We start from the raw sequence: 27637 nt of genomic DNA, 5'->3' as shown, positions 1-27637 counted from the left end.
AAAGGCAGTGGGCAGCCTAGCCTACCATTGATGTAATCCGTGCTTTGAGTGAGGGGGTGGATGAGTTTTAAATCTAGAGGTCCTGTCCAACCTGTATTAATTTAATTCTGAATGCGTAATAGGGCTGTAGGAGTCTTATGATGTCTGAAAATTGTACACAACATAATGCCAGCACACAGTTCTGGTGGAAAAGCACAGAGTATCTCAGGTATGACAGCCACAGGGAAGTGATACTTTAAAACTTAAGTTTGTTCCATGATTTTTTCCTAGGACGCCAATGAGCACATTTGGTTGGGCTTGGCTTGGTTTTACTCAGCCTTTAAAAATCATCTAGTGGCAGCCCCTGTAACTGTTTAGATTTATTCCGTTTAATGGTCTATTTTTTTCTTCTCTTCACTTTTTTGCTTCTGAACAGCCGCTATCTGCAGTCGGGGAGGGCAGGACACGGGTCCCACCACTAATCTGAGAAACTTCACTTGGGAACGTGGCATTTTCCAGCTGATGTTTGGGCGTTTTAGGAGCGATAATGGCTCATACATGGTCACATGGGAAGATGTTTCTGGGCGTCCTTGGTGTCACGAGTTGCGACCAACCGCGCGTTGAGCAGGGTTGATCATTCTCGCATGACCCTCTGATGATATTCCCTTGAAACCTCTGCCAGAGGGTTGTGTCCGGGGAATTACGCCTAAGGACTTGGTGGAATCTTTCTCCTATTAGGGTCTGGGACAGAGGAGCCTGCTGTGGCCCGAGGGCTCTCTTTGGATGACCTTCTGTGAGACACAGAAGGTAATGTCCAAACAGGGAGTAAATTTTGCCTCAGGGAATGCATACCAATGGAGGTAACAGGACTGGAGTGTTGCAAGGCATCTGGAGGAAAAAGTACCCAAATAGCTGGCATTGGATAAATGTTTCTTTCCCATCAACTGGCAACCAGAAATGGTCTCTCCATTTCTATCAGGTTTTTCCCAGCAATACTTGCTAGCTGCCAGTGCTGTGACCCTACCTTGGCTTCACATTTCCTGACCCAAGAATGTTCCCTGTTGACCCTAATTAAAGCTATTTTGAGGTGATAACACATTAACAAGTCCCCCCAAGAAGAACGACCTATGGCTTATCTGGGTCACCCAACTCCCGGAAAACTGTGACCTCAGCAAACTTTCAGCAACTATTTCAAGAACATGCATTATCTTTGTTGCCTTTGTTATCTGAAAAAAAGGGGCCTGAATCTGGAACATATTTGTTCAGGACATAACCTATGCTGGATGTGTTTAGAAATGTCATAGTTTGAATTTAGATAGCTGGTGAGCTAGCAAGGTAAGAAATTAACCCTTCCCCTCTCACTCTTCCTTTTCACATAATCTTCTTCTTTCACAAATATTAACTTTCATTCTCCCAAATATACCAAATATTGTTGTATGTCTTTATAAAAAGCCAGTAAAGGCAGCACTAGATAAACCTGCCCAGTGCATGCTCTCCAATATTTTCATTTTAGTAGTTTAAAGCCTTGTCATCTCAGCTAATTAGACTGTTGTTTGTTGGCTTACTTGGTTTTTAACTAGACTGAAGTGACAGCTGCATGAGGTTTAATTGCAATGGTAAGTTTGGGCAAAAATATTGGAAATATTTAATAGCAGTTGATTACAGGAAAACACTTTGTTTCCCTGCATAAATTAAACCTAATGTCGATGTTGTTGCTGTAAGAATCATTTGGACTTTCAGTTTATGGCAATTTGACTTGAAATTTTATGAGCGAATAATCACGTTGAGTATGTGCATTTTTGCCAAATCCATGAGCAATGTGATCGTATTTAGCCTAAACAGTAAACTCTGGAAAATGTGCATGGATACATGCTGCACAGGAAAGGAGAGTAGATGTGCTGGGGAGGACGTCACCTGCACCTGCAGGTGTCCCTGGACACCATGCACTGGGCTGAGGGCTGAGAGCAGGCATTCCTTCATTTTCCATTTAGAGCTCAAGGCTCAGCTGGCTGCATCCTGGGAGAAGAGAAAAATATGACTTGAACAGGGACTGGTGAGGAACTAGGAGAGATTAGGAATAAAAACAAAATGCAGGAACAGGGGTGCTCAGGAAGGAGGGGTGCAGGGGCCAGAACCTGGGTGGATGTAACCCAAGGCAAGCTTGGGGTTCAGCCCACAGTGCCTTCATTTCTACATTTCTCTGCTGCCAGAATGATCAGCAGGCTTCAAAGCTGGTTAAATACTTCCAGTGATCCATCTAGAGGAGCCCTGCTTGCTACCCTGCATCCCACTGATAGCACTGAAAAAGACCTGACAAACTGGGTTGGTTCCATTGTGGTCCTGCACCGTGGAATTTCAGGCAGGTCTGGTTGTTTTAAGACAGAGCAAATTACAGGGTGCTGCTGCTCTGGGAATGTGTTGTGTGATGTCTGCCTTATTTCTTTTAAAAACTGGATGGTGGTCATGGCCAACCACAGTTTCAGAATTTGTAAACTGAAGTCTGAACAGCATTGATCTCACAGCACCAGCTTGTTTAAGCATCTATAACATAATCACTTTGCAGGGCACAACAGGGATTGCTGCTCACTAGCCCCATTAAGAAATACATTGTGAAAGAATGAAAACACCAGATCTAATTTCTAAATGTTATTGCATGGGTCTGAACAGTTACACCATGCTTTCTTCCGTCAACTGCATTAATTTTTGGCTACTGCTTTTAAGCAGAGCTGCCAAAAAAATGTTTAAATCCTAGGGACATTTGTAAGCCCTGCAGGGCTCCCTTACCTCATTCAATCATCTTTCTCACAGATATAGAGATGCACATTTTTGCTGACTTCAGGGGCATTCATATACCCAGCAAATCATCTCTGTCTGATCCCATCTGAGCTGCTCCGGTTTTGTTTATAATAATCCTTGAATTTTCAAAGGACTATTCTTATATTAAACTAACCCTATTTTTCCCAATCCAGATTTAAAGGAAAATGAAGAATTTGACTGAGATAATATTTGGAATAGAACTCACTCTGAGAAGAATAACTTAGCATGTTATTTACTTTATATATTTATTTTAACATAGATCTGATGTAGCTGGTTTTTAAACCTGTGTTTTGGAGCAGGCTGGTGTTACAATATTAATAAAATGATGGTGAATTTCAGTATTAAAGGAGATATGTAAATGCAGTCTGTTGTTATCTAAAATAATTAGGTTAAATGCCCTTTACATAGCATTTCCCTGACCAGATTACTGGATGTGCTAATCTTGACACCCTTTAAAATAAATGGAAGAGAGTGCCTGGGACTTGTGAACTCTCCAGACAGATTCTATGAACTGCCTGGATACATTTAAGCCACAAAAACCAGCCTGATCTGGTCAGTCCTCTACTAAATTTGATCACGCACAAATATTGGAAGGCAAAAATCTTCATTGGCCAAATGACAAAAATCAGCATTTAAAAACCAAACAAACAACTCTTTATGGCAGAAATTATTATTAAAAAAGCCTAACACTTTAGAAGCTGCAGAGCATTTTGGAGCATGCTCTTGGAGTATCTCACCTTGGAAATCAAAAGACTAATGACAACAAGGGATTCTGAGTGTGTGTTTGGAGCATTATAGTACCTGAGAAATGAAGTGCATCCAGTAAAACACGACTGCAAGCAGCCAGAGCAACATGGTGAGAAGGTGGGGTGATGTTCAATAAGAGAAAAGAAGGTTTTTCACCTCAGCATTGCAGTGAAATATGCAGGCTCTTACCTTCAGGGAAGCAATCTTCAGGCTCCATCAGCTCCTCAGCAAACTCGGGGATCTGCTCCAGCAGTTCTGCAGGATTTGTCAAATCCACTGTGCTGCCTTCAGAGAGACTGATTTCATCAAGCTTGTTGTCAACAAGAGCAAAGATGAAGAAAACAAATTCATCAGTCACCCTGAAGGAAGTAGCTGAGTTTTTATTCCACTGACCAACACCCCAGCTGAAGCCACCACAACAGAGGCATTGCCATGCACTTCCCACAGTGCCACTCCTTGGTGACAGCTCTGCCTACCCTGAGACCAAGGGTTGACCCATCAACAGCAACAAGTTAACATATAGAACTTCCTTTTTGTAACAAAAGAGAAGCAAACCACAGAAAGAGTGAACAGCTGTTGAATATTAATCATGGAATCCTAGAAGGGTTTGCGTTGGATGGGACCTTCAAGATCATCCAGTTCCAGCCCCCCTGCCATGGGCAGGGACACCTTCCACTAGACCAGGTTGCTCTGGTTAATGGTAGCTGGAACCTTGGAATGATGGACTTTATCTGTTTGACATCTTGAAGGCTCATACCTTTGGGTGAGGGGTACCAGAAGTGGGACCTATCTCCTGAAATTCTGAAAGATGAATTGGATGACCTGCCTTGGGTTCCTCTCTGTGGGGCCTCATTCCCACCCACAGCTGGTGGGTGAAATCTGCACCTGCTCAGTCAGGATCATGCTCTGCTCCTGCTGACACAAGCTCTCCTCCGGGAGGAGCAGAAATCTCTGTCACCAGCATCCAGTCACAGGAAGCTACAGGTACAAATATGTGAGAGGGCTCTTCCTCCTGTCTCAGCCCGTGCCTGGCTTGTTCTCACCACATGACATGGCCCCTTGCCTTTCTGGCACACCTTTCTGATCTCCAGGTGACATAGGAGGGACACGTGGCTTTTGGAAGCGTCTCAAGGGCCCTACCACTTGCCTGAAATATCTGACACCATCATCTTAGGTGCATTGTTTAAATTCAGCGTTTCTTAGATCCTCCTCTGCAAAAAGGGGCAAGAAGATTCCCACTCCCTGAAGCATTGGTTGTCTCATCTATTTAGAGCAGGAACTCTCAAAAAGATCTGGGTAAAAAAAATTCTGGGGAATATATTATTTTCAAAATCTGTTTTGAAGGCTGAACTCACTGTTAGAAGACATAAGATATATGATTAAATAAGTCACCCAAATATGAAACAGAAATTTCATTTCAGGTTAAGCTTTCTTCTAGCAGAATCAAGACACTTTCTTTAGAAGAAAATAGGAAATGTTTCTCCCCTATTTTATTTTGCTAGGTAAAATAAAGCGTTTAAATTTTGTGTTAATCCAAAACTAAATTTTACTTGATTTACTTGTAAATTTTACAAGCTAAATAGCTTGGCCACTGAAGTGAAAGACCTGATATTTTCCCAGTCCTGCTCACAGTTTGTTTCTGATTGTATTAGAGAATTATCTGGTGTAAGTGGGCAACACCAAAGCTCGTGTCTTCTGTGGGTCAAGGCAATGACAAATTGCTCCAAGCAGGGGAGGTGTGTTATTTGTGAACTGGTTTACTCTGTTCTCTGAGTACCCACTTAAAAGTTTTTGTGCTTTATCCTGCAATAGTATTGCCTTCATTTAAAAAAATGAGGACAGTAATACTTACCCACGCTTTTAAACGACCTGTGAGATAGTTATATGAGAGATGGCACGTACAGATAAAGTATTATTTTCATAAGCATGATGGTGATGGAGTTAGAGGCTAGGCACAGCTTTATATATTTATTATTAATGTGAAAATGGGCCCTCTGTTTTCCAGTATACACAGTCAATGCAAAATTTATAGATGAATTCAGAGAAATGCTGAACCTGGGGTAAAATGGGCAAGACTGAACATTCCAGCAGCGCTTGCAAGCGGGGGTGGAAGCTACATGTTTGCAATTAGCTGCAGCATCCAGAAGGTCATAGTCTTGGCTAGGGCTTTTAATGCTCTACTCAAAAGATCTGCAAACAATTGAGAAGAGACCTTTTAAAAAGAGAGTCAGAACAGAAAGAACAGAACAGGTCCAGGAGATGGATAAAGCTTCTGAAAATTCATAATCAGAATGCAGCTGTCATATATAGAGCCCATTTCCTACAGACTCACAACAGTGTATGATGGAGGAAAAAAATGTCATACCAAGTTTTATCACAGTCAGAACTTTATGATGCTATTCATTAAGGAATGCATTTAGTCATTATCCGTTCTGTTATGAAGATGTCAAAACAGAGATCACTGAAATAGTCCTAAATCATATGCAGCTGTAGGATGTAGAAAATAGGGGTTCCAATGAGAAGAGAAGCTTTGTTGGATATAATTCTTACCAACAGCCAGAAATCAAAGAAAATTGTGAGAGCAATGTCAGCTTGATAACATTTTCAACTAGAGAGCTGGATTTAGCAGAGACAGGTTAGGAAATTCACAGAACAAAATACAATGAAATTATCATAGACTATTTAGTTATTTATCAGGAGAAGTTTCCAGGAAATATTAGAATCTTTCAGTGTCAAAGGGAGGGGGGGAACATGCAAGGCAAACAGACAGGTTTTCTTCTGAAAAGCCTTCAAAGAAGAAGAGACAACGAACATGGATTCAGAAAACAGTAGATTAAGGTTTGAGGGTCTGAAGAGGGACTAGAAAAAGGAACCAAACATATGAGAGAGAAGGGAAAGATTAGGGATGATTCTAGGAAATAAGCAAAGGTTACTCTTTGCCAGAAAGGTTAAAGGGATTAAGAAGGTTTTCATGAACTCAGGGAAGAAAAGAGTTAGGGACACAAGAGCAACTGATGAGGGGAATATAGCTAATCAAAATTCAGTTGTCTAAGAAAATGACCACTTCTTAAAATAATCCAACAAGGGGATCAATAATAAGAAGGGGGAGAGCCTGTTAGACTTAAACTAAATGTAAGTAGGGAAATATCTAGAAAGCCTATATACATATACAAACCAGCAGATCTAGGCAAGGCAGGTTGCAGAGCATAAAGGGATCCAATACGCCCAGTTAACACATCATTAGCAATGAATAGTGAATGCTCATGGAAAATTGGAAACGGCCCAGGAGAGCAGCAATAAGTAAATACAACACTGAGCTGAGAGGGAAGGAAAAGGGAATAATCATGGGAATCACAGATCACTAAACACTTGCTGTAGCCCGTGATTAAAGTAAATTAAATAAAGACGCAGAGGAGAAAAGGAGACTGCTTACTCAGAGTGAAATGTCATAGACATAAAGGCAGTGAGGTGGTTCTCCTCTGTGCTAAGAGAACTCTGCACAAACAGGGGGAAGAGAGGTCAAAAGAAGGCAAAAAAGACAAATACAGAATCTCCTCTTTCTTGGAAAAGGTGAGTGGGGGAAGTGTTCCAGGCAGAGGCAATGGGATCTATCAGAAACCCCTTTGGGAGATCTTCCCCTTGTGCCTAAATTCTTGTTGCAGAAGGCAGTTTTTAAAGTGTCTGTTGTGGAGTGGCTGTTTCAAGTACCCGGACAGGGCTTCCACACCCACTGCTTGTGCCTGTAATAGCAACAAATTGATCTGAAAGCGTTTTTCAAAAAGCCTTTAGCAGTGAGATGCTGAAATCTCATTGAAAGTTGATGTTTGCTCAAGGCTTAGCCCTCTTACCTCCCTTCTTCTCTGCCTCACCTCTGAAAAATCACAGCCTTAATCTATCAAATTGACATATGATATATAAACCTTAAGAAAACAGTTGGATGTCTATTATAGAAAAGCCTACTTTCAAAATAAATTGTAATTGGCTCGGGTTCACCCATTGCTGTGAGGAGAAAAGCCATTCTAAGGACCCAAATATAGCACAAACTTTCTCTTCAGAGGAGGAAATCTGTAGGGATTAGGGTCAGCATTATCTTCACTAAAGATACAGAAGAGGTCCTGACCGATATAATCCTCATGTTAGCTGATAATATTAAATTGGAGAGAGTATTGAAATTGAGGAAGCAGAATAAAAAAGAGGAGGGTAACATGGAGATAATATAGGAAAATGGGACATGATTCAAAAAAGTAAAAATGGGACAGTTAAGGGAAAATTTCAATGGACATTTTGGAAACCTGGAGTAACATTAAAAAAATGAGATGCAATTTTGCAGTGGAACATAACGATGTAGAAAACCTTATGAAAGCATCATGTCTAGAAAACGAGATATTATTTCTTCTTTTGCAGTTCTGTAGAAATTGTATTTGGAATATTGCACTTGCTTCTTTGAAAAAGAACTCCAAAAAGGAACCATTGAGGGAGTTGCAAAGAAAGAGGTAAAAAAAGTCAGATAAAGGGCACAGAGATATTAATTTACAAGAAGTAATGAAATGAAAGAACAATAGTGTGTGACTTCAAGGGGTGAGCCCCCAACAATAGGAAGCAAGCAACTGTATATTAAAGTAAGTGATATTAATTCATACAAAGAGACTGATGGATAAAATTGGTAAAAGACAGTAGTGAAATGGCACTTTGAAAGGCAAAAAAAAAATAAGGTGAAAAAGGCTGTTATTTAAGGAGGTATGAGATACTTTTTAGCAAGTGAATTATTCCTGCTGGTAAATGAAGAAATCTAAGTTCCCTGATCCATTTAAAGCCAGATTCCACAGAGTTGTACAAAATATTTTATGGGTCAGCATTTTGGCAGAGAAAGCAACCAGTTTGTACTCTGAAGTCTTCTCTGCCTGTGACACCAGTGATTTTATTTCTATGGTGCCTTTCTCATGATTTATATAGAATGAATTTTTAATCATATAATGTACCCTCTACTGACACCAACAGTATTTTACTCAGAACGTGTCCATTGTTTCCTGTTACTGACAATCACTGAAAGCCCTGCCTCTTGGGCACACCAAATTTGTTACTCCCTTGCAGTTGTTGGCTTTATTTGGCCAGTTGCAACTTCTTGGGACATTCATCAAAAATATGACGAGCATGTCCTTGTGTGCCGGCACAAAGATTACTCCTGCATAGGGGGACCGTGAGTATGCAATGTCCACATGAGATCTGGCCTTCAAAAATAGCATCCTTTGGGCTTTGCTCTTTTATGTTGGCATTCATAGCCTCATGTGAACTTCCGTTTGATTTCAAGTCATCCCTGGATTATTGCCATATTCCTCCACCTCTTTCTAAGCAGCTGCAAATAGAATCACAATTATACTCTGCTATAGAGAGGTGACATTTGTGTCTCAGGACCATTTGAAAGTTGAGGGAGGAAATGGGGATTATTTCTTTATCACGATGTTGCTGTATATATCAAGGCTAGAATGTTCCTGACTTACCATGACATTTTGTTACAGCACTAAAGAAGGACATAGTTTTCTGGCTTCTCTGTTAGGATCACAGGGTTCATTTGTCTCGAAAAGACATTTGGACATAAAGGAAACCTAATCCCCTGAGAGAAAAATGCCTGACATGGTCTCCTAATTCCTCCTAGTTATAATGCTTCTTTACATTGTTTAAAAGTTTTGTGTTTCTTTGCTAAATATATATACTTTTTTTTCCTGAGATCAGGATATCAAATATTTGAGTCTCCTTCCTGTAAATTCAGGATGTTTTCTTTCTGAAGATGAATATGCCAAGAAGTACTCTGGCAAGGACTGCCCTTTAAAGAAACGTTTCATGGCTAGAGGATTTCTGGTTCCTGTGAGTGGAATTTATCTCACCTAAGTGTGCAACCTAAGTGCTCCCTTTATAGTTAATGGAGAGAAATAGGCACTTTTATGAGACTTGACCTAATGTAAATGCTGATTTCAGTTGGAGATGAGACACATTTACCTGCCTACATTGTCTATACAGAGGCCTCAGATGACAAGTTCTGATGCGGGTGTCTACATTTAGCTCAGTGAATTCCACCCCATATGACAAAATGAATCAGCAGGCTTGGAGAAGGGGAGCCCTGGCTCAGTCATGGGTCTGTTTCCTGTTGTCCTGTCAAGATTTCTCCATGGGATTTCTCCTGCTGTGCACAAACTTGCCAGCAGTTTTATAGCAGAACTGGGAGAGATGTGATGTCTGTGAGTACTGTGCCATCCTTTCCCTTTCACTAATTTTGCCCCACATAACCACCCCGGGTTCAAATCTCAAGGAGCTGTGGAGTTCTCCAAACTCCCAGGACATCCCAAGCCTTCGTTTCCTGATTTCAAAGAAAGGAATTCACCACTCTCTAATAATACAGGCAATGTTATGTCAATAAAATACTAAATCTGAAGGGGAAGAACCCCCAACAAGCCAGCAAGGAGGGTACAGGGAATTACACAGCCTGGAGTCACTCAGTGTACAGTACAAACACATTATTTTTGATATTTATGTTTATAAGGACAACATAATCCTACAAATTGAAAATAAATGTTAATGTATACACATCAAGAAACAATGAGTGAGATGCAGTTTGGCCAAATCAACTGAATAATACCAAGGCTTGCTCTTTAGTTAGTACTTTCACATCAGCTACTTAAATTGTTGCACCTTTCTTGGGTGTGTGTGTTAACAGGAAAAGAAATGTTAATCTGTGACAGAGAGCAGATGCCCTCCAGTGAACCCAACATTCAGGTCTGCCAAGTCAGCAGATGTGATTCCTAGAGCTGCTTTTCAGTGGGAAATCACACACATTTTCTCCTAAAATGAGACAGTAACATTATAGATGATTTTGTGGTTGGTTTTTTTTTTTTTGTTTTCCCCAAAAGCCTGTTACAATTCCATCTTAATTTATAATGCACATTTTCCAAGCTTTCCAATTACTCTTATAACAACAAAATCCTCTTCTTTACTAAGACCATAATACCTACCACACACTGTTGCTTTCCTACTCCTCAACAAACGTGTTTTGACAAGCCATAAACCCCACATGAACCAGTGGCATGCACTATGGAGCTGGTGCAATGAATTTCATGCAGTATCATGTAGGAAAGTTGTTTGTGTTACCTCTTTTTGCCCTACTGGAGGTGGTGGCTCAGCCTTCAACTGCTTATCCACGTGCAACTCACTTAACTCTTCATAAATCTCAGAGTTCTGACTCCGGACGCCTGGGCTTTGGCATCGCTGCCCCCTCAGCTGCAGCTGCTTTTCCTGCTGGAAATAATCCTAGATGGGTTTATTTTCTTTCTCTTTGATAGCATGCTTATTTCTTAAGGAGAACTCTTCAGCTAGAAGAGAAAACAGCCTGGACTATTCTTGTCAGGGGACAACATCTTAAGGAAAATGGCAAGAAATGAGACAACACAAGCTTACGTTGCAAATTTTGAGCTTCAGCAACTTGGATATGCCAAGATACCTGGCTATAGAAAATGGACATACAAATAGACCAACTTTTTTCTAAGCTGTTGTTGCTGAGGCGGGAGGAAATTCCCTTGCAATCTCCATTTTGAGTCTGGTTTTGAGACACAAACTTCCTCCAGTGACCTGAGGCGCAGAGAGAGGTGGCTGCCAAATAACCAAGGGGTGTACTCCAAAAATTCACAATCAGATGGTGACACTCAACGTAAAAGCTGGAGAAAGGCACGAGCACAAAATCCAATACGGTTCTACAAGCCTGCTTGAAACAGTGTGAAAAATCCCCACACCCACAGAAGAAACGATACACACTGAAGGGGAAGAAAATGCAAAGTTCACTGGAAAAGATAAAAGGTGTTTGAAAATAGACATGGAAAAACTACAGGCAAACATACAAATGTATGAGGCTGCTATTCAGCAAAACACTTAAGGCTACTTTGCACCCACTGAAGCCAACAGGGCTCAACCGCAGGTTGAAAGGAGAGCACACTCTGAAGCACTTCCCTGAAAGGGTACGGACTCTGGAAGCAGAGCAATAATTTTTCCTTTCAGTAAACACATTTGACTAGACCTAGTGCTGGCTAGTATGTGTGGTGCCATTAAATCCAGCCGCTTCTTCCCGGGGTGGTGATTACTGCTGCTGAGCTCTCAAGAAGTTCTCCCAGAACTAATGGCAGAGGAAAGGATGTTTGCAGGGTTGGTCCCTCCCTCTGGAGGCCCAGGTTCTCTGTTTGTGTGGCTTTATTGATCCACCTAAGGCGGGGATTTCACTGAAAACTCCACAGCTCATCACAGCACTACCACTGTTCATGCCATTACTGATGCAGCTACTATAATATTAATAAAACTCCAGCTGGATTCAAAGGGTTGTGCTGAATTGCTTACAGAGGGACTTCCATGCTGAGAAAAAAATTACAAGCATAACCGGATTTCAGTGGTAATTATTTAAACCTATTTATCTTTCACTTGTCCAGCTTTTTTTTTTCTTTCCCTTGGCTTGACTGACATTCAGTGTTATTCAGGTATTAAGTGAATTTCCCTTCCCCAGGGAGCCCCAGACTACCTGCCTCAGTTCTAAAGCCACATCACCACAGGAAGTCCCTCAAGAGGTACCCAGAGCAGAAAAACACTTTATTCCAAATGTAACTATCTGAAAGACCAAACGACACAAAGAAAGCAGTTGGTTAAGCAAATTGCTCTCTGTATAAATACTTTCGGACTGACAGGTTTGAGGCAGTCTTTTCAAACATTGTCATATGTCTCTGGGAAATTATTTTTTAAATCACATTACTTGTTTCCTGCTTCAGAGGGCATGTGGTCTAAAATATATTCTAACTTTAATAAACCAAATGATGCATGTCCAAACCTATAGCCTCTGCATAGGAAGGTACTACATATAATTTCTAGTTACAGGTTAGCACTGATCTTCACAGGCCAATAATCATTGAGTTCCAGGTCTGTGTCTGACAAAAAGTAACACTTTTTAAGGCTTTCAGTATTCTTTATCTTTGGAAAAAGTGTAATATTCAGGGGAGAAGCAAATGTGGAAGGCACAGTGTGCACAGCTAAGGCACTCAGCCATAAAATGTCCTTTTTTTTTAATGCAATGTGCATACAACTTAGTACCAAGTAATTTTAATGGCATGATATTGGTTATAGCACTGGAACAACAGAAACAATTGTTTCATGTTGAAAGGGCAACGCAATCTGAGGTGACGTCTCAAGTTCATTTATGCAGAAAGGTTGTGCACTCATATTCATTAGAAACTGTGCACTGTAAGAGGACAGACTCTGTAACTCAGCTGATCTGACGAATATTCAAGTTGTTAAGCAAATTATTGTGTTAAGCTAGAGTCAAATGCCAAACTTACACCAATTCTCTATTTACTAATCCCTCTGTGTGGTACCAGGACTTAGCAACGCTTTCCTAGAGACTAAACTCCAGGAAACGTGGACCTGGCTTCTTCCCAGAAATCACACTTGCACCAAGTATCCAATTAGTTAATGTTAATTAAAACTGATGAAATATAGCCTGGAAAATTATTCAATGTGGGCATCATGCACAGGTGCTCAGACAACGATTTGGTTCATCAACATGTGCTTTCAGACTTGTCTTCTAAATTTATGAGGTGGGAAAAAATGAGTAAGATAAACAGACCATTCAAAAGAATCTGGTTGTGAAGACTGATCCCAAAAGGAGTGTTAGGGAATCAATTGAGTTTTTGCAAATACCAATGACAGCCCTGGTAAACCATTCTCATAGGATGCAACAGTCTCACTTCCAGCGCACAGCACCTGAAAATCAGCAGAGACCTATCTGGGGAAAGGTGCCTTTGGTTTATATTGTTTAACTTCGGGCTGTTTGCTTTTGTCCTGATTCCAGATGATTTGTTCTTCTGGCAGCAACAGCAGCAGGTCTATCTCCTGTAAAGCTTCCCACCGTGGGTGGTTTACATAATTTATTTTTAATTTTTGTATCAAGAGCCACGTTGCCAAGGCAATACACATTATGTTAATATTTATCAATTCAGTTGCTTTCTTCATTTGTAAAGTAAAAACATTGAGTGGAACTAAAACTTTGTGCATGCAGAGGGAGGGTTGGGAACCCAGGACTGAACTCAGCATAAACCAAACTTTGCTCACCTCTGTTCTGACATGGGCCCTAAAAAGAGGTGCTCTGCCAACACCATACCAGTGACTAGCACATGGAGGAGGGTGGACACTGTGTTGTCCCCTTACATGCTGCAGGTCAGTTGCAGCACCAGGAAAACAGCAACCAGATTGGAAACAGAGCATAATCTGGGTGACACCTCAAGTGCGCTGGTGCATGGACCCACATACTTGTTTGCTGACACAAACAAATGCAAAGGCTCCACACTGCGTTGTGTCTCTGAAAAGCACAGATCAGCTAATTGTTCCAGGCTCAAATGGGGATTAGTGCAAATGCCGCTCCTCTGGAAAGAGGACTTGCTGTTGGCAAAACAAGGCAAATACCTGTCATCAGCATGGATTCACTTTATTCCTTCCCCATGGAAATATAATTTTTCCATTCTGTGCAAACAAATTTAGAAAGAGGATGTCAGGACTTGCCTTTCGGATGGCGATCGGTTCAAATGGGTTCTCCTCACTCCCTAGACCATGACCCTAACTTGTGACATTTGTTCCCTAATTTTCTGGCCATGGCTGTTGTGAGAAAGAAGATGTGCAAATCCTTTGATAGCAGGAGGCTTCCTGTCCCAAGCAGGTGGGGAGGAAAGAAATGGGAATTGGCTCTGGGGCCCTCCTCCCTTGCCATTGTCACTGCAGCGCCAGCAAGCAAAAATGATGTGGCAGGATGAAGTTAATTCTTTCATTATTTTATGAGAAGGATAAGGCTTTTCCCTTTCTCTGGTGAGATGGTGCAAATGCAAACTGCCTTTTACCCTTGTCACAATGCAATGGGAAGCTCCACTGCCATGTGTGTCCTCCACTCCCCACCATACTCACATATCCAGCTGCCTCTTTGAAGACCACTTTTGAGACACCAATGGGAATTCAGGGGTGTCTGAATTCTTCAGTCACTTTCTAAGAATGAGCTGGTCAGGACATTTCCAGGTACAGACTCAGGAGCGGACGCTTGTCCTGGTCCCCCACATACATGCCTGCACACACTGGGCCATCCCAGTGGGATCCTCCTTTACCACAGATGTGGCCCATCCAAGGAAGCAGCAGGATGCTGACAACAGAAGAATCTCTGCTTTAGCCATTCATAAATGAGTGACACTATGACATTGAGTCTCCTCAAGAAATCCAGAGCTCCTTTAACAAATGACAACATATTTTAACCTGCAGAGTTTCCTATACCCAAACTTTGGACACCATAAGGGGAGTCTGCAGAGCTTTTCATGTATAGTAAACCCAGTTTAGCAGTGTGACAGGCATTGTTACAAGAGGGTTGTTTACTCTGTAAAGTGATTGTTGATGTTTGTGTTCCTCCTTGCAGACAGCTATGGATTTCACAAAATTGCCATGCCTGGTAGCAATTGGCACCCTTTCTCAGCAACAGTTTGCATCTAGTAACTGGCATCCTTCCTGTGCAAAGAAGCCAAGAAGTAAATGATGGTGAAAACTGAACTGTTTACATACTACCTCTACATAAGTGGAGAAGCAAGCAGATTGCAGAGCTGCTGAAACACAGCGAGCTTGCATTTCTGCCTTGGTAGCACTTGTTTCGTGTGTAAAGTAAACAGGAGACTGCAGTCTGCAGAGCTGTCGGGCTGACAACCCTCAGATATGCTGAACTCAGTCTTTCTGAAAAGCCTTGAAAAATCTGAGCTGAAACGGGAGAGAAATAAATAACCACAAACCAGAGAAATGAATCATTGGTTCTTATTACCAGAACAGATCATTTATGATCCTGGTTCTCCTCTTTCACAAATAAATGTAAATCCTTGTAGCACCAACAAAATCAGTGGATTTATCTTTCTGCGTGAAGAAAGATCACCAAATAAATCAGGAAAATTCCTGTACTTCCTTAATATGAGCGGGAGAGGATTAGTATCACTTTTTCTGCTAGGAATAAAAGAGGCCTGGAATGCAGCTGTCAATTTTAAATGTGCACATTTAAGAATCTCTCTAACCTGCTTTGAAGAATTGCTTCTGAATGCAGAGTTGCCACTACTCAGTTTAATGGGAAATCACAGGAAAACCTGGAGCAATATCACACCACAGCACAGGATTATAGCTGAGACACAAAAAGAACTTGTCCTACACTGTGCTCCTCCTCTACAAGGGCCTTTTATTAGCAGACTACAACATTCGCAATACCAATGTAAAGCCTGTCAAGTCCTACCTTAAGGCTGGCACACATGTATAATTTAAGACCTGCAAATTCTTCATAGAGGGGACAAAGCCAGGAAAGTCTAAACCTGATTACTTGAGACTGGTCATTCCCACTCTCCATCCTATGCCACCTGGTCCATCATTCCACTTCAGCAGGAGCAGCCAGACATCACAGATCAGTAGGCTGATTTTTGTTCAGTTTTGCAGCCTTTATCCACCCCTCCCTGTCACTTCTCTTGCCATTCATCTATGCAATAGCCAGAAACAAAATGGTGCAAAGGGAGTAGTAAAACATCGGAATTAGAAGGTGCTGCTCTCATTTGCTGTGTGCACATTTCCATGTGCACTTTTTTTTTCACTTTCTCGATGACTCAGCCTTTATAGGAACCACGTTTATAAAAATCCAAAGCACTAACACATGCATAAGAGCCACATGGGCAAAGCAGATTAAACACAATAGTCTCTGAGGTCAGAAAGAGCAGAGTTTGCTACCTAGCTCCTGGGGAGATGATGTCCCCAACCTGGATGTCTGTAGGTCCCAGGTGATTTTCCATCTGTGCTGTCACCTGTCAGAGTTAAGGCCGTGGAAGTCTGAAGTTACACCTATGTAAGTTTGATGCCATGAAGATTTTTGCCTTTTCTTTTATATCCCTGTTATACCTTTTTACAACTTCTGTATTCTTAGTGCTTTTTCCCTACATTCTTGGACTTGTTTGTCAAGCTGAGACTAAACATTTTAGAGGCTTTGTAGGTAGGGATCAGTGTGCCCCAGACCCCAAGGTGCTCTCCAGAACACATTCTGTAAACTGACATAGAACCATCCAGGGGAAGGCTCCTTGGGGAAGGGGGCTCACTTGAGCCTCTCATTGGGGAATCTTTGATAGATATGCTAATTAGTAACACCTATAATGTTATACCAGATCTTTTGGGGGTGGGCATTGCAGGGTGCATTTTGATGCATTTGACCTGGACGTGTGCACCTAAGGATCCTTAAAATAAATACCAAGGTAAAATCCCTTTTCCCCTTCTAACTGTGTATGACTCTTGATTTTAAGACCAGGAAAAGGCGTCAAGTTAAGCACAGATCTTGACCTCCTGTTTGACCTAAGAAGCACATTTTTCTCCCAAAAGTCACAGGGTATTTGTAAGAAAACTCCAGTACTTGTTCTAGAAAAACAATGCACCTGTGAGTACGTAGCTGGATAAAACTAACAGAATCTGGCCATTACTATTCAGGATGTCTAAGGCTAGGGCTGGCCAGAAACCACAGCTGCTCAGCAGAGGATGTTAACAGCAAAAACTCCCCTGGAACCAGCCTGACCTGGTATTTTCTTCCATTTTGAATTAAGGTGAACTAAAATCTTGCCAAACAAACCTCATCACAGGCATTAACTGCTGGTCTCTGCATGAGTGCTGGATGCCTTTGGAAAACGTCATCCCTCAGAATCAGCAGTTCACCAGTGCTCCGTCTTGGATTAATCCAAAATATTTTAAGCCTTTGAACTCTGGCTGCAGAGGAGCAAGGCATGTTTTTTCTAATGGCTTCTGCCTTCCCAGTCCTAGATCTTTTACCACACTGAGCAACACACTGCCCATAATAAAACATAAATTCATTATTCCAAGGGTTGACTCTTAAAATCTGTCTAAGAGGGAGAACTTGGCAAAAAAGATGGACTGCCAAAGTTAATTTATCCTGTTATCAATTCAATAGGCTTAAATAGGCAGTGAAAGCGTTTCATAAGTGTTCATTGTTCAGAGTTCAAGCTAATACCTTCTGCTAAATTGCATTTTGAAGTTTAATCACAATCTACTTTATGTTTCTTTTTGGTAATTGGGATCTCTCCACAGTATAATATGAAAAACTCAAACTAATGGGCTCCTCTGATGGAAGTTTAAATTTTGGAAATTTGCCTCAGAGTGCAGTCAGTGAGAGCGCCTGAAATAACCCAGAACCTTTCACCCAAATAAGATGCTAATATTTTGATCATTAAGAAAGTTTCATATTATTACAGGCAAGAGCAACAAAATAATCACGATTTTAAGTGCTATTTTGGAGTATAATTAATGGGAGCAATTCCACCCGTCCAACACACGCACACACTGCCTCACTTGGCACGAGAGCTGTTGGGGAACTGGCTGCTGCTCTTTTTGTCCAAAATGCTGTATGTCGGCATTCTCTTTACCAAAGGGAGAAACGGCAAGAAATGCTCATTTCTGCTCAGCTTGTTGCTCCAGGGAGGGATATGGATACTGGGAAATGGCATCCAGCAAGCTGTGACTGACGTGCAGTCCGGGGTCTGGGCACTTGTCCAAACGCATGTTGTCAACTCTGCTACGCCTGGTATCGGCTCTTGCAATGCCAGCCTGGCTTTCTTCCCCCCTCCCCTCTTTCTCTCCTCCATCAGCTCCCTGTGTTTCCTGTACCTTAGGCGTTATGCTATGGACAAATATATTTCCCTGCCTCTGAGAACTGAATAAGCACCCTAAAACTTTTTTTTTGTAGTGTGACTGCTCCAGTCACATCAGCAGAGATCTGACAAGGGAGTTTCTGCCCCACTCTACTGCCACGAAATAAACACAAGTGTCTTTCTACATGTAAAAGCCAAGATGAGGACACAGATGCTTTAAATCTGCTGCTGGGATTTACAGTCCTGTTTCTTTTTTCTAATGCCCTTGCTGCTATTCTTCTGAAGACAATAAATCCAAAAATGTTCTCTTTTATTGCCAAAAATAATCAGCTAATAATTGAGTTCTATGCACTTTTCAAGAAATACAAAGAAAAACATACAGCTTAAAAAGTGAGAAATACAGGCAAACTATGTACAGAATAATAATGAAACCTCCCTGCTCTCTTACTTAATGATCAGAAAAAATATTGGCCCAAATAAAGGTGACAAGAAGAATGCTGTAAGATTTACTGTGTGCAGCATGTATGTGCACACGTGGGCTCACTCTCCTCCCAGTGAGAACTGGAGAGTCATCAACAGGATTCAAAGGTATTTTATCCAGCTGCACTCAGAGAGAACATGTCCCACAGACTGGAACTGCAAACAGACAGAATATAAATACTGTTTGAAAAGGGCATTAGGGTTCCTGACAGCAAAGTACATTTCCTGCAGTAAAAGGCTGAAATTAATGTACCCTGTCAAATAAACACATGGCTTCATGGTATCTCTGATTTATAGGTGTTGGAATTATTAGGCACATAAGATAATGTCACAAACAATTTTACAACAAAATCTTTGTGGACTGGCATTTTTATAGCAATTTTCAATAATTTTAGCTACACTTACATCAACCTTGAATAATTCTATTGACTTTTACAGAATCCCTTCAGGTTTAGAAGCAGGTTTGTAATGCACAGGAATTGTACAATAAAATTTCCACTGTAGACAAAGGAAACAGATGTAAGTCTACATGCAGATGGTGAACTTTCTGTTACCTGAGAAATTTCATTCTTGTTTTTTCCCCCTGTCTTACAAATGATGTACCACAGCTAAAATAAACTTACAGGCTCTGTGCAGAAATTAGCTGTAGTCCTTGACTCAGTGCTATGAGAAAGCAAAACCATCATATTCTAATGGTCCTCTTTGATCTCAAAATTATGAATCTCTTACTGGTAGAAACTCGATAGAAAAGCCATCAGAAACAGTTTCACCTTGCCAAATGAAATGAGTTAGTAATTCTGAAGTATATAAGGGGAGGAAGAGAATAAAAGCTTGGGATTTTGATCCAGTTCAGAGCAATATAGAAACTGCACCAGTGGAATAGAGACTGAAGGGGCAGCCAGCTCTATGTTTGATGTGTACAGAGGCAGTTACTTATCTGCAGCTGGAAACCTGTTTTCCCTGGGAAATGTGTTTGGTGAAGTCCAGACAAGGGTATACAAGGCAGGAGAACTGACAATCGAGGAAAAAAACCTGAGAATGATTGAGAGAGCAAAATGTGCTCTGGAGCAAAGAACACCCATCCAGTGTGCAAAATCCAGGTAATGACCAGATCGTGGGTCCTCTGTGCAGACCCAGATCCAAACATCCTGAAAATGACAGCAGAGGTGCTGCTCTGCCCTGGGCAGGTGTGGGAAAATCCCACTGAGAAGTGGAGCTGTGCAGGTGAGAAACTGGGAGAGCCTGAGAGGCAGTGAAAGACACAGCCCTGCAGGCAGTGCTCCCTGCCAGGTCAGGGAAAGGTGAGCCCCAGGAGACACAGCAACAACTCTCTGCAGTTTAAGGATTCCTGGAGGTAACAGAATGGGCCAGCCCTCCTCGGGATGGCACAAACTGGCTGTGGGGGGAAGTGGGAGCTGGCCAGGGAGCACAGAAAGACAGCGCTCCCGGGGCGTGCGTGCCTGGAGCCGGGGATGGGGTCGGAAGGCAGGAAGCGCTCGGCGCAGGCAGCGGGCAGGCAGCACTTTCCGAGTGACCCAATTAGCCACTCCGTCGGAACAAATCAATAATGGCATTTCCTGAAGACAAGCAGGCAAGTGCTGCTGGCTCGGCACGGCGCTGCAAGTGAAGGCACAAAGGTGTGATCTCTGCGGAAAGCGGCGCCCGGGCCGGGTTCTGCCACTGCAGAGGGGCTGAGTGTGAGACGTGGCCACGAGCCACAGAGCCACTAGCCACTGTGGCATGGGCTTCTCCCCTCAGTGGCAAGCTGAGTGGCTATAAACAAGAGGTTTGAGTAAGGCAACACGTGTAGCAGCTCAGTTGAAGGAAGGGGAGAAAGATATAACAACCCTGCTGGACTGACTCAAACCACAAGGAAAGGGTAGAGCCATTTCCTTAGGTTGTGCTACTGAAATTTCCTGCCTGTGGGAACCATGGATGGAGAAAAGGATCAGACAGTGAGCCCAGAAACCTGAACCTCATTGAGATTGTGATAAAAGGGACAAGACAGAGTTAATAAAGTGCAGGATGTCGTACTTTGGGGGCTGTCTTAGGACACCCAGCATTACTCATCTGGAACCACCTTTCAGTCCAGGACTCCTCTGGACCAAAAAGTGATGTCACTGTGAAAAAGGCACACACTGTTCTGGGCTGCAGCTGTGGGCCACTTGAAAGGGAAGCAATACTAAAGCAGAAATTTTTGGCGATAAAAGCTTTGCACTTAGATATCTAATGTAAATGGTACAAACCCCTCTGATGTCTGAAACCTTCCATGTAGCTAAATTGCAGGTAAGTTGTTGTAGAATCCATTATATTAATTGGACTGGACTGTATCCACTTAATTGTCCCATCATCTTGCTCTCCCCATAATCAATTTCTTACTCCTTCAGGGGACTGAAAGGTGATGCCACATATGAAAAGATGGTCATAAAGCAATTAAAAGACACTCTATGGAAGATGACAACTTCCACAGTTTAATCATCTAGAAAGCCAAAATGAGAACCCAAAAGAACCTTGAGAAGATGCAGCCAGCACATTACTGTGGTTGCTGCTGAGCTTTTGGGAGCGGTTTTCCGGCTGGGACAACCCATATTCTACATGTCAAAGACAGGGAAAAAATTGAAAGGCAGTTCTTCTTTTTCTCATTATGAGGCTAAAATGATTAAATCCTTAAGAAATCTTGTGGACTAAGAGGGAGAGATTTCCCCAGCACTATGAACAGGTCAAGGAGAAGGAGTTAGATAAAGACACAAACTAAAATGCTGCAGTGACCAGCTGCAACACACATATCACAGAGTAGTGACAGATTAATTTAGCTCAAGACGGTTTTTTCTCAGCCTCACTCCTTGCTTCTTGCACCTGTGCTGACTTTCATTGTTCTGCTTTTCTTTTGGATCCTTTCACTGTGGGATGTGTGGGCTACAGGTATGCGTCCCCGGGCTCTCCAAGCTGGCAGAGCATCTCACTTGCATCTCAGTAATCAAAGGAGATTTGGGAGCCATCAGGTGGGCTCGCTCCTTCAAAACACTCTCAATGACGGGGCCACAAATTGGTAGCTTTCAGGAAGACGGCTGCTGCCAGTGCAAGCTTTGATAATAGAAATGGCAGCTGAAATTTAAACTTAGACATTTCTATTACTCAGAGGAAAATGTGCAGTCACAGAAGGTTTTCTCATCATCTGAAATTTCAAGCTGCCGTGTGCAATGCTCTGGGGCCCATTTCTCATAGCCACAATGGCTTATTTTAGAGTCGTTTTGTGACTTTCTGGGAAGAGCCTGGCATACAGGAGCTGTAAGCTGAGCTGATCATTACCCTAAAACACCCTATTGCGATCAATAACTTTGTGGTTCTGCCTGAGACCAGCATCCCTTTATGCTCTCTCTTTTAGACTGGACAAGTCAGACTGTTGGGAGCACAGAATATCTGTTCTGGGCTCTTCAACGGACAGAGAATGTGTAAAGGGTGTGTAAGAATCGTGTAGATTTACTAGCTGTGCACTTCAGAGGCATTCATCCGCATTATCCCTTTTTATGCATCCCCTGTCACCTCCTCTTCTACTCTCTTGCACCAAAATCCACATGCAGGAGGAGGAAGATACGTTCTGGCAATGTTGCCAAAGGCTCCTCAATTCCAGGTCAGCCAACAACTTTGAAGGGAAGCAGGGTACACTGTCTTCTCCTGAAAAGTAAATGTACATACACATTCCCTTTGTACATACTAAAATATTTAAATATGTAAAAATATGGATTGTAATTAGGGGAAAGTTGGAATAGATTTGAATGTTTAGCATACCCTTGGTATTTCTTGTTTGGTTTCTGTGTGATGCCCTCCACACAAAATGATACTTCACCCTAATTGTGCCCTCTCAGTGCAATCATGTAAATTTTTCTCTTGTTCATGTTGTTCTTCCTTTGGGAGCTCTAATCTGGTTATCCTGGACATCCTGGAGGGGAGGAGGTAAGGACACATGTGGAGTTGGGGCTTGCAGGATCAAAGCTTCTGGCAGTGAGGAAGTTTATTCCCCAGAGTCCCACAGGTATGTCCTTGATAAAAGGGTCAGCCCACTGTAATTTCCACAGCTCAATATCCAGGGAACTGGGATTTCATATCTGCCTTCAGATACAATAATTTCTTCTGCAGTAATCCACATGTTGATCAAGAGAACTTTTCTCTGACTCCAGAGATCATACATCTTTGGACTGGGCACCAGTAAAAACGACAGATCTTTGAATTTGTTGGCATCTGCTTTCTCATGGCTCTGCTCCTTTTGGAGACATTTACAGCTGTGCAAATTTATTAGGGTTTTGCAGAAAAGCAAATGCAAAGCTCATCACACAATTATCATTTCTGCTGTTAAGCTTCTTCCTATTTTTGTTTATTTATTATGCCAATGTATTTCGAGTTTTTGAGTTGGAACGCCCTTGTACACGCACATTTTCCCCTCTAGGAATTTGTTAAAATTGCTCGCTGGATATATGAACTCGCTGCTTGTTTGGTCCTTTTCAGCAGTAGACCCCTCAGACCCGCAGATAAAAACTGCAAACCATTGATCAGGGCTCTGCACAGGGGAACAGCAGTGACCTGCAGCAGCTGTTTGTCCAAGCCTGGAAAACACTAGTGACAAAGCTAATTAATTCATTTCTCAACTCCTTGCCTTCTGTTTAATGCACATGCCAGCAGTGAACCACATTATTTCACTGCAATCCAAATGTCTCACAGCAATGCGACAATGTTCCTCTAATGCTTGTTGAGAATTTCATTAAATCATAAAGTGGGAAAGCAGTATTTTGGTTTGTTTCTCCTACTGGGTTTTGTTTCCCCCTATTTTGCTTCACTCTGAATCCCCAATGTTTCTATTACACGTGATGATGTTTCAATATTATTGAAACTATTAAAAGTTTTCTTAGTATTTCCAAATACATTTTTATTCATAATGCTGTTTCACTAAAATGCCCGCTTTTCTACATCAGCTCTTTCTCTCATTACTCTAATAGATCTCACTAAAGCTCTAATTCCACATTTACAGTATAAAATGATGGTTACCTGTTCCATCCACTAATTTACACACCAGCACATAGTGCAGCTAAACAGAAATCTGCATTTCTACACTTTTAAAGTATGTTAAGACATAAAAATCCCAAGCCCTCCATGCCCTGTGCTGGGATTTATCTTGTAATTGTGAATGTTACTATTTATCTTGAGAGAGGAATAATACAGTGGTGCTACACACACCTGTGAGCATGTACAGGCATCACTTCCAGACCTCACGGACATTCGAGTGCAAAGTTTCAACAACCTTTTGCTTCCAGTGTGAAGGAAAAAAATCTGAGAGTGTATGAGATTGTTACCATCCATCAGACATAACAGAAAGGTGTGGGCATCTTTAAAGACCAAAAAGGAAGAAAAAAATCACCAAAGCCAGAATTCCATAATTAAACATATTTATGCACTATTATCCACATATACACTAGGCAATATTACCGATCACCTGATACTAAGGAACAGTCCTGGTTTAAGGTGGGATAGAGTTAATTTTCTTCCCAGTAGCTGGTACAGGGCTGTGTTTTGGGTTGAGAATGAGAATAAATGCTCAGTATATAAACTGGGGGGGAAGCTGGCCAGGTGCCACTGCTTGGGAACTGCCTGGGCATCAGTCAACAAGTGGTGAGCAACTGCCTTGAGCATCACTTGTTTCGCATATTCTAGTTCTATTATTATTATATCTTTCTTTTCTTTCCTATTAAACTCTCTTTATCTCAATTCACTAAGTTTACTTCTTTTTTTCCAATTCTCTTCTCCATCTACTGCATTCCTATTTCACTTTTTGAATGTTCTCTTCTTGTAGGTTCAAATACAGCCTGGGAATGGAGAAGGACTTCAAAGATAAAATCTAGATATTATCATACTACCCACACTGATCCACAGATCATTTCAATGAAATAGTCCCTAAATAGACACAAAAAAACCCCACCCTAAAAGTGTTTACCAAAAATTGCAGACTTGTCTTTCTGTTACTTAGGTTTCTATTTGGACAGTGGAGCTTGGTGATTAAGTTTTCTGACCTCTTGCTGTTCCACTCCCCAGTGAGATGATCATTGAGAAAGACTTGTTGGTGATGCACTGACACTGAAGAGATTTCCACAACACAGCAGCAGAAATTAACTTTTAGCAGCTGATTTGTGCCCAACTCCTGACACAGAGCCCTTCCTTAGAGCTTTTTTACAATAGTCCTTCCGTCTCAAACAACTATTTGGCTTTCAAACTTCCTTCCCCTCAACCAAGAGATCGAGCATCCCTCCTGACAGCTGTATCTGAAGCAGAAGCTTTGATCCAGTGCCTGCTGAACTCTCTTGGTCTCAGCCAGCATCAGAAGGTGCTGGATCAAGGTGGAGGGTCTGGAAAATATTAAGTCGATACAGTGTGTGGAGCCAAGAGATAAATCTGGTAGAAAAGGGAGAGGGGGAGAAGGAGAGAAGGAAAAGCATTCGCCTGAAGAGGTTTCTTCTTCATTTTACACAACACTTCAAACTGCACAGGATTTCTCAGCCTTTACTACTGAGTGCTCAGGAAAAAAAGAAAGAAAATCTGCCGTGTCACACCAAAGAGCAGGCAAATAACTGCTTTTTCTGTCAGAATACAAATAATGTATTTTCCCTCTTTCTCTGGTGCCTTGTCATATCAGCCTCTGTCTTACTGTATTTTTAAGAGACCTACCTGGCCCTCAATTCTTGTTGAACAAAGCAAACCAAGACAGTGCCTATTTAAGAAAAATCCCCCACTAACCCAAGATTTGTTCTGTAGCATTCCCATGATTCAGCTGAAAGGGAAAAAAAAACCAGTCTGCTGTGTGAGAAAGGATTTAATTGCTCTGGTTAGAAGAATTAATCTAGACAAGCACAAAGAATACAAAGAAAGGAAATTCCTCTTGTTGGAAACTGAATTTTGCTCTTGGATATGCATCTGTAACTTCTTCTGAAGTTAGCAGCATATCAAAGGCAGGATTAGGCCATAGGACATTTGCATCCCTAGCCATGGATCCAGACCAAGGGTGGGAACAAAGGGCATCTTAACCAGCTGAAATTAAGAAACATTTTAGTTGCCTACCTGCTCCATTTCTGTAAAGGTGCTCTGCTCCTCATCCTCCTCCTCGATATCTGACTCTCCCACAGCAATAGGAACACAAATGGACAGGTCAGGATTGGTCATAAAATCATCATCTGTAATTCCTGGGTGCTTCTCTCCGCTTTTATTCACCCCATCCTCAGCATGATTCTCCTTGTGATTCTCCATGTCTTTGCCAAGCTCGGCAGTGGCGTGGCTGTTCACACAATTGTTGAGGGTTCCTGGGTTCTGGGCAGCGAGTTTCATCATTGCCTTCTTCTCAGCTGTGGTCTTGGGGTGCCGGAGGACATTGCAGCAAAAGTTCCACGTGGCTTTTTTGGCATACTGAAGGCCCCTGTTGATGCGGGCAAAAGCGAGCTGCAGGTTGTTCATCTCCCCGTCCTCGTCTGGGGCTGAGAGGTTGTCAGCGCTGAAGGAGCTCAGCAGCAAGGCAAGGAACAGGTTGAGCACCTGAAACGAGCGAAGTTCAAAGGAAATCAGTGAGCTTTAAATGTGGAGGGTGGAAAAAGCAGGGTCTGAGTTTCATCTCGTCTGTGGCGCCGTAGCACCACCATGGAAATCCCTCTAATTACAGGTGGTTTCAGTAGGAAAAGGAGTCTGCAGGCGTTTTCAAACACATTGACTTCAGGTGCAGCAGTTTAGCATGGACAATAATACACTCTGACATTCCCTTTTGTCCTTCCCACCCCCAACACCCCAAAACATGGAAAATAAAGCTCAGAAACAGAATACAAAAAACACCAAACAGCTGTGGGAACTCCTCACTGCAGCCTTTAGTGCTTAAACAGGGTCTATAGGAAAGATGGGGACAAACTTTTTAGTAGGATTATTGTAAGAGGAAAAGGGGAAACAGCTTTAAACTAAAAGAGGGGAGTCTCAGACTAGATATAAGGAAGAAATTTTTGATGAGATGGTGAGGCACTGGCACAGGTTGCCCAGAGAGCTGATGGATGCCCCATCTGTGGAAACATTTAAAGTCAGGTTGGACTGGGCTCTGAGCAACCTGATTTAGTTAAAAATGTCCCTGCTCACTGCAGGGGTTTGGACTAGGTGCCCTTTAAATGTCCCTTCCAACCCAAACTCTTCTATGATTCTATGACAATGACGTACATAGGCAAGGCACTTCAACCAAACTGTACATCTGGAAACATTTCTAAACATTTGTATGCATTTTCACTGACAGTCTTGTTTTAAATATCCTCTGGGCCATGAAGGAAATCTATCATGACTGCGAATAAACACCTCAGAGGTCATATAGCTTCAAAAACTTCTCCCTCCAGGCTAAAACAAGCCATCACAACCAGATTACTGTGGCCAAATCCGAGCAGGACTCACTCCCAAAGCAGGCTTGGTCCCGAAAATGCTGTTACTAGTCAGGAAAAAAACTGTTTTAAGATTTCCACAGGTGCATGAAAAGATCCAAACTGAACTGGAGATTGTGAGTTACCTTCCTCTTGTTCTTGCCACTTCAGAAGTCTGTACTTTTGCTGGCAGTACATGGCAAGATTAGACACAACTAGGCATTTAAGTGACATATTTGATGGTTTAAACCTCTTTTTACACCCCTGCCCCAAACAATACAATTATATCCAATAAATAAACCCAGCTTCTTCTCAAAGGCTACTCCCAGCAATATATCTTTCAGTTCCTGTGTACTGGACATTACATCTGCCCATGGTCTGGGAAGAAATAAATTACACCTTCAGTTTTGGATTCACAAGGGCTAAAAGTTCACACTGGAGGTGGATGCCTTGGATGACAGGAATGGGACAGAGGTG

The 27637-nt window shown here is 42.0% G+C and overlaps 1 protein-coding gene across 8 annotated transcripts in view; it reads right to left on the bottom strand.

Moving 5' to 3' along the window:
* LOC116439197 (sodium channel protein type 5 subunit alpha-like) overlaps positions 1–27637 on the bottom strand; it is a 217415-nt gene that overhangs the window by 47738 nt on the left and 142040 nt on the right. For 6 of the 8 annotated variants that reach the window (XM_032098425.1, XM_032098416.1, XM_032098452.1 and 3 more), the window contains 3 exons: positions 25842–26309; positions 10684–10830; positions 3733–3853 (listed from right to left, as the gene is read on the bottom strand). In XM_032098425.1, coding sequence (XP_031954316.1) covers positions 3733–3853; positions 10684–10830; positions 25842–26309 — 736 coding nt within the window. The remainder of the gene's footprint in view (positions 1–3732; positions 3854–10683; positions 10831–25841; positions 26310–27637) is intronic. The other 2 variants (XM_032098434.1, XM_032098442.1) reach the window with 2 other exon arrangements.

This window comes from Corvus moneduloides, chromosome 1 (genome assembly GCF_009650955.1).
Source record: "Corvus moneduloides isolate bCorMon1 chromosome 1, bCorMon1.pri, whole genome shotgun sequence".
Classification (NCBI taxonomy): Eukaryota; Metazoa; Chordata; class Aves; order Passeriformes; family Corvidae; genus Corvus; species Corvus moneduloides.
The sequence above is the reverse complement of the archived record's forward strand: the minus strand, read 5'-3'. Positions and strand labels throughout refer to the sequence as shown.